This window comes from Pelophylax lessonae, assembly GCF_965119305.1.
Source record: "Pelophylax lessonae genome assembly, chromosome: 9".
In the NCBI taxonomy this organism is placed as follows: Eukaryota; Metazoa; Chordata; class Amphibia; order Anura; family Ranidae; genus Pelophylax; species Pelophylax lessonae.
In genome coordinates this window covers 131,611,299-131,619,322 of record NC_138776.1, presented here as the reverse complement: position 1 = coordinate 131,619,322, position 8,024 = coordinate 131,611,299, and the positions used below count along the sequence as shown (strand labels likewise).

Sequence of the window (8,024 nt, the reverse complement as noted above, 5' to 3'; positions counted from 1 at the left end):
CTCTCATTCAGTGTGGTAAGTAACCTATTCTTTGAGTTTTGTGGAATGTGTGTTTATATTTATTGAAGCATTGTAATTGTCACTTCTAAACCACTGACACCCAACATGCTTTTATGACTGCTGTTTGGTCCTGAAGTGTTTACTGGTTTAGAATCATTTCATTTGTTTAGCATTGAGATTTTACCGATTCATGTTACTCTTATTTTGATACCTAGCACCTTATTCCGTTAGTACATAAAAGCATTGAACACTTTTTTTTTTTTAATTGTAAAAGATGTATAATGAAGGTACACATTAATTGTTTACGGTGATAAGAATGTAGTTCATTTAATTCCCCTAAATGTACATTGTTAATCTTTTTAAAACTTTAGGGATTTTGTCCATGTGAAGGGCCTACATACAGTTACTTTATGTACATCTATCATAGTCCATAAACCTTGTGTTTTCCTGCCATGGACTACATCTGCCTATATGGGGATGAAGAATAGAATTTTTATATGTAAGTTATGGCATGATTTGTCAATAATCTGATCTTTAACTTAGTCACACACAACTGTGTAACTAAATATATTTGAAAAAAATATAAATTGTAGACAACTGACTGTTCAGGTTTCACTCACTAGTTAACGTATAACCAAAATACTCCGCCTATAATCACACTGCTTTCTATGACCACAAATAACCATAATTTTTCTGTATTATAAATGTAATTTTATTCCATACTTTTATTTAAACTGCAGTCCTGGAGGAGGGAATGTGTACATTTTTTTTCTTTCTCTGCTTGTTAAAGGGAATTAGTGATTGAGCAGCTTATCAAAATAGCTTTTATTTCCCCTTTGTATTGCCACTGCAGTGCTAAGGTAGCTGTGAAGATGTTTAACTTCCAAGTCCCTCTACATCTTCATTAGTGTTTACTGTAAAGAAGTGGATAGAGGAGATATTAGATGCTTCGGGTGATCCTGTATTATCAATACTGTAAAGAGCTTCAGGATGCGTGTGAAGTAATTGTGACCAGCGTATTTGTTGCGATCATGCTACCTTTTGAGGTAAACAGTTGTTACTTTAATTTGCGAATACTATTAAAGTATACATTTTAGCTGTCATCAGATTTTATAACTATTTATATTTATTTTTTACTGAACATAAAACAAGGCATGTCTGCCTATTATTAACCTAAACATTTCAAGTAAAGGTTATACAGTTGAAATGATAAACTATTTAGTATGCTGAGTGTTTTCATCCTATTTAAGAGCTATCTAGCCATTCATTTGTTTATTATGGCTTAGCCATTCCAGAGAGCGTGGACAGACCAGGCTTATTGGATGGCATGCAGTGTTTGATCATGGGCCTTTCTACATTCTGTGTTTTTATTTTTCATTATGCCTAATTTGTACTTTGATAGTAAAGTTGTCTTAACAGTTTTGAACAAGGTTACTGACCAACGGCATGAAGTTTAGTTCTGTTTTTAGTGAAGTTTAAGAGAACCTTTATTTTTGTTGAATTTTTGTCACAGGACAAAAAAGTGAAACGTAGGGATTGAGTTTAGTGGCCTCCTGGCATCAACCCCTGAGCAGTCAGACTGACTTTGGCTGCTGGGTTTTCTTTCACTTGTTTGTAACTGTAGTTCACTATTAAAGCCATTACCACAGAAGCATTGGACTGTGGTAGTAAGCATTTTGGATGTGAGAGTTAAATGGTTTTTATTCAGATTTTTAGTCTGAGTGTCAAAATTATCCAAAAGGCATGTTTGTGTTTTGCACGGTATACTCCTGGATGAGGAATTTTAATAGACTTCTACATTGTCTGCTGTATTTAGGGGCTATTTATACAACAGGTGGCAAATTGCAGCCAATTAAAAAGAAAAAAAAAAAAAACTTTTTTCAATCTTGTGATAATTTCATTCTCCAGTTTACCTCCTTAAGGGTTAATAGGGTAAATGAAAATTTTACTCAATTTATAAATGGAAAAAATCAACAGAATATGATTGCACTTTTTTTTTGACTGTCAGTAGTGCTGAAAGTGCAATTTATATTGTCAGGAATTGGAACATAAGAACTTTTTATAGGGGTAAAACAGGTACAGCAAAACTTGTAGGAAACCTGTACTGAGAGAAACTTGCAAGGCTGAACTCACAAGGTAGCTGGAGGTATGCTGAAAATGCAAGGTAGCTGGCTGACACTGTACTGACCCCAGAGCAAGCATGCAGCAAGTGAAGTACTAAATTCAAAAGCGGCAATAGCAGCTTTCATTGTTCTCTCATTACAAGCTCCTGTATCATGATTTATTCCAACACAAATCTTTTATTTTTAGGTGGAGGCTTTAGGGTAAATTGTATTTTTTTTTTTTTTACTAATTTTTACTCACTCACTTCGCCTAGCTCTGCCCATGTGGTCAGTGAATGGGAGTTGCAAAAGTAACAAAAATAAAGTATGAATTGCTTTTGAGGTGAGAGGTCTTCATGTTGTCCCTCCACATCACACCTTTCAGACTTCAGGGCAATTAGTGACCTTCATCTACTATAAATGTTAATGTCTTTGAATCACTGATATCACAAGCAATTGGAGCTTATCCACAATAGCACTGCTTAAACCAGATATCAGCTATTCCAGTGTTCCTAGTAATTGTATTTTTCTGTCATGGCATCTGGTGCATGTTTTGAAGTGATTGGAGTATATATTTTGACTTTCTGTGCCAGTTAGCAATGTGTTGGTTTTTGTAAATTGATTGTTTGACTACTTTTATGTATACAGACTTGAAAATTGTATTTGTATATGTTGAAAATAAAAATGTTTGCTTCATCAACAGATATGCTTGATTTGGAATTAATGGCTCTGTAGTAAAAAATTACCAGTTGAAAAAACAAAAACACAAATGAGCTAAAAAATACAGAATATTTATTGAAATTGCTCACCTCTGCAGTTATGTTCAGTGGATACAAAAAGTCTACAACCCCGGTTAAAATGTCAGTTTTTGGGATGTAAAAAAAATGAGACAAAGATAAAAAATTTCAGAACTTTTTACACCTTTAGGGCCCTTTCACACAGGCTTTCCGATCAGGTCAGTTTTTCAGGCGAACCTGACTGGATGCCCCATGCACCCCTATGGAGCAGCGGATGTCAGCGGTGACATGTCCACTGACACCCGCTGCGATCCGATCCTGTCTGTGAATTATGAACAGTTCCAAATACCAGTTAATATTAGAACGAAAGCCGAACATGAAGAGGCACTTCATCTTTCAGCATGACAACCACCCAAAGCATACATCCAAATCAACAAAGGAATGGCTTCACCAGAACAAGATTAAAGTTTTGGAATGGCCCAGCCAGACCTGAATCTGATTGAAAATCTGTGGGGTGATCCAAAGAGGGCTGTGCACAGGAGATGCCCTTTACAGTCTGACAGACTTGAGTGTTTTTGCAAAGAGTGGGCAAATATTGCCAAGTCAAGATGTGCCATGCTGATAGACTCATACCCAAAAAGACTGAGTACTGTAATAAAATCAAACGGTGCTTCAACAAAGTATTAGTTTGAGGGTGTGCATACTTATGCAACCATATTTCGTTTTTTACTTCCCTCCACCTAAAAGCTTTCAGTTTCTTGTTCAACTGAGTTGTACAGTTTATAGGTCACATTAAAGGTGGAAAAAGTTCTGAAATTATTGATCTTGGTCTCATTTGTTTTTACTTCACAGAAACTTGACATTTTAACAGGAGTGTGTAGACTTTTTATATCCACTGTATGTACAAACGAAAGCCACAATCGAAAACAACATTTTTTAATGGTTGATAAATATCTAAGTTCTTGCAGTGCCAAATCATAGTCTACCTAAAATGTTTAAGATATAGCAGGAAATTCTCATTCTGTTTGCAAAGTTCTTGTGTGTTAAAAATTGCTGAATGAGCGTACGCCCGAGAGTTCTGACTAAGATCTTATTACTACTGAAGAACTGTCGATGGAAGATCCAACTCAGCAGCATGTATTTACAACAATGGGTGGTCTAGGAATTTCTTTTCAGCTTCACATTTATGACCAATCATGTGCTCTGATTTTTTACTACAGGCACATAATTCAGCTGTACTGAAGATGCTTTGCTAAGATGCTTCTCAATTAGTTCCTGTAGGTCCTTGTTCAGCTCATACGTTCTACTTTTACCCTGCAACATTAAAACCACAAAAAAATTAGACATTTCCTTTATGAAAAAAAGGAGAAGGCACTTTCCAAATGTTATGGTTAGAGCATACAGATTTCCACTGCCTGAAGAGCTTCTCAAACAATCCAAGGCGAATTCCAGGAATGTCATCTGTACATCCATTCAACAAATTACTACACAGAAAAAATCTATTTCTTGTAACATTTTTAGAAAGTGGCAAAATGCTCATCATGCAATGTGAGACTAGCTTATATATACTTTTGGCAGTAATATTCAAGCACATTAAAAAGAACCTGATTTTTTTTTATTGCACTTTTTATTTACACTTCTGAATTGATATTAAAATATCCGCTTTGGGTTTGCAATGAATGTGCCACAATGAAGATAAGTGGGGAAGAAGGTAAGAATGTTACTAGATGAGCTGCACTCACTGTGCATGTGATTATTTGACCCCTTGCTGTGCAGGGCAATTTTTTTTAGCATGTAAAAATCTGCATTTTTTGCTAGAAAATTTAGAAATCCCAAACATTATACATTTTCTGAAAGCAGAGGCCCTAGAGGAGTGATGGCAAACCTTGGCCCCCCAGATGTTTTGGAACTACATTTCCCATGATGCTCATCTACACTGCAGAGTGCATGAGCATCATGGGAAATGTAGTTCAAAAACATCTGGGGTGCCAAGGTTCAGGATCACTGCCCTAGAGAATATAATGGTGGCTGAATTTGTCATGTCACATGATATTTTCACAGCTATTTATCAAAAGCAAATAAAATAAAAAAAACACACTAAAATCAATTTTAGTGCACACATGCACAAAATACCCAATTTTTGGTCAAATATAAAGATGATGTTGATTCAAGTAATGGCAATAATTTAAAATTATGAATGCATGTGAAATGGCAACAAATTACAATTCCTAAAATTGTCCCTAGGTCATGGTTAGAAGCATTTACAGGTTATCAGTTCAGAGTTGTGAATCATAGCTCTAGAATTGTTACTTTTACTCTGACATTTGCGGCACAACCTCACGTGTGGTGCAATCACTGTTTGCATATGCGTGTCAGACCTATGTACGTTTGAATTTGTGTATGTGCGGGACAATAAGGGTGTTTTTTTTTTTTTTTTACCACTTGCACTATTACTGCAGCAGGGTGGCTCGGCTGCGCTCAGTCACGTAGTACTACATGACTTTGTGCATGTGGTTTTGGCGCCACACTGGGAGGAGAGGTGGCGATTGCTGCTGCCCTCCCGCAATCGTCGGGGGGAAACCGAGAGAAGACCCGCCTGCTTATGTAAACAAAGCAGGTGGCTCTTCTGTGAGACAGTCAGGGAGAGATCAGCAGTTTCATCTAAGCTCAAACTGTGATCTCTCTCTGTGCCTGGCACAGAGCCTTCCCTCCACACAGTGAGCAAGCACTTTAGGCATTTATTTAACCCCTTTGATCACCCCGAGTATTAACCCCTTCCCTGCCAGTGTCATTTATACAGTAACAGTGCATATCATTTAGCACTGATTACTGTATTAGTATCACTGGTCCCCAAAAATGTCAGTTAGGGGTCCGATCTATCCGCTGAAATGTCGCAGTCCCGCTAAAAATCGCTGATCGCCACCATGACTAATAATAATAATAATAAAAAAAAAACAAATAAATAAAAAGTCTAAAAATCTATCCCTTAGTTTGTAAGCGCTATAACTTTTACGCAAACCAATTAAAATACCTTTTTTGGATTTTCTTTACCAAAAATATGTAGCAGAATACAAATTGGCTTAAACTGATAAAAAAAATATATTTTTTAAAACATTTTATTGGGAATGTTTTATAGCAGAAAGTAAAAAATATGGCGTTTTTTTCAAAATTGACACTTTTTTTGTTTATAGCGCAAAATCTAAAAACCACAGAAGTGATCAAATACAACCAAAAGAAAGCTCTATTTGTGGGGAAAAAAGGACATCAATTGTATTTGGGTACAGCGTCGCAAGACCGCGCAATTTTCCGTTAAAGTAAAACAGTACCGAATCGCAAAAAATGGCCTGGTCATTAAGGGGGTAAAACCGTCCGGGGCTGAAGTAGTTAAGTAACTCCTATTAAAATGTATTTTTTTTTTTTACACTTATTTTTCATTTAGCTTTTTTGTTATCACAAGGGGGTTAAGAAGCCCCCATATGATAGCTTTGGGTAGGCGAGAAGTACTCTTTAGGTTCATTTGTCACAGAGGAATGGATGTTCCTCCATTTGAAGGGATTCTGGCTGTTTACTGCAATGCTGGGCTTCCTAGAGGAATGAGACAGCCTGGGAACCACTGTAGAAGTGATTAAGCAGCTGAAAAGCCACCTGGATTACTTTTACAAAACAGCTGATCACCGACTTAAAAAAAAAAAAACCCTGTACCAAGGATCGTGGCTGCAGTCACAATCTTGTAAAAAAACACTTGCTGACAGGACGTTTATATGTATGTTGGTCAGCAAGTGGTTAAAGATCCCCCCATTTTACTGATCTGTCAAGAAGCAGCCGAGGTATTACAGTGTACAACAGAGTGGGAACAATAATTCTGGGCCATCATTCTCAAAAAAATTATTTTATTGATAAGAATTCAAAAAGGATTGCCTATGCACAATTTTAAAACTTTACAGGTTTGGTATCCATTTACTCAATGGAACCCCATTTTATATTTTACAAAAAAATTTGTATTGTGTTTGTGTGCATTAAAATTTATTTTAGTGTATTTTTTTGTGGAAAATATCCATTTCATAAGCAGTTGCACAAATCTGAAACTTCAAAAAAACTGCAGCCCTTTTTTTCTACAGGGCCTTTGCTTTCAGAAAATATATACTTGTTTAGGAGTTTTAAATAATTTTCTATCACAAAATGCAATTTTAACGTGTGAGAAATTACAAATTGTCCTGGATGCTAATTGGTCAATAGCATTCCAAAACACATTGTAGCGCTGCGCTGGCAATCTCACACATTTCAATTGATGTACCCAAAAGGGGTGCGTCCCCCAAAATGCGTCAGTTGCAATGTCATGATGTATCCATTTGGCTATATGTTTTATTTTATACAATAAACGGTGGGTAATGCACTAAGAGTGTGCGCTCTCCTTGTGTACGCATTGCTGTACACGGTAGGATAATATCCTGCAGCTCCTAACATTCTTTGCAACCTATTTTCAAACAATACTCTTGGAATAAATGCATATCCACTGGTTGACATCACAAGTTATTGTATGAACTATGTAAAATGTTTAATTTACAGCTGGCCATACAACGTTTTTCAGCTTCACATTCTATCCAAAACCTAAAATAAATAAAAATGTTAACTTTGAAAATGTTTTGTAAAGCAGTAAAATCGCACACACTAGCTCCTGAGATAAAAGGAATGCTGTCAAAGGTACATCACATGTATATTATAGTACCTGATGCTTTGAGTTTAAAAGTTGGACCTCAGTTTCCCATTACTGTAAATACCAGGGAGTACAGTAGAAGCCAGAACGAGGGACATAGTGCAATTAGGCTGAAGAGAAATATATAGCAATGTAGACACATCAATGGGGCGTATTTAATGTGCATGCAGCCCTTGGCCAATTTTGTTCTAGCAGTTCCAGGCTTTGCATATAAACAAAGATCTAAAGAAGGGGGGGGGGGGGCCTTCGAATCCGAAGGTGCTCTCATGTGTGTATTATGATTAAAAGCAGGAATTTATTATCTTTCCCCATACAGTACCTTGAGCATAATGAGCAACTTGATATTAATGATTAGGCATGGGAATGTGGAACGACCAGTGGCTTTCTACTAGCATATATCACTGAGCCTTGGGTTTCCAAGTCCCCAAAGATATTGAAGGAGACATTGTGAGGTATTCTAGTAAATAGAAA

At 36.5% G+C, this 8,024-nt stretch overlaps 1 protein-coding gene across 1 annotated transcript in view; it reads right to left on the bottom strand.

The window, feature by feature from the left end:
* Nucleotides 1-3,980: 3,980 nt before the first annotated feature.
* Nucleotides 3,981-8,024, bottom strand: part of NOC3L (NOC3 like DNA replication regulator) — a gene marked incomplete at its 3' end in the record, with an annotated part of 176,208 nt that continues 172,164 nt past the window's right edge. The window contains 2 exon segments of the mRNA XM_082268896.1: nt 3,981-4,054; nt 4,057-4,153. Coding sequence (XP_082125022.1) covers nt 3,981-4,054; nt 4,057-4,153 — 171 coding nt within the window.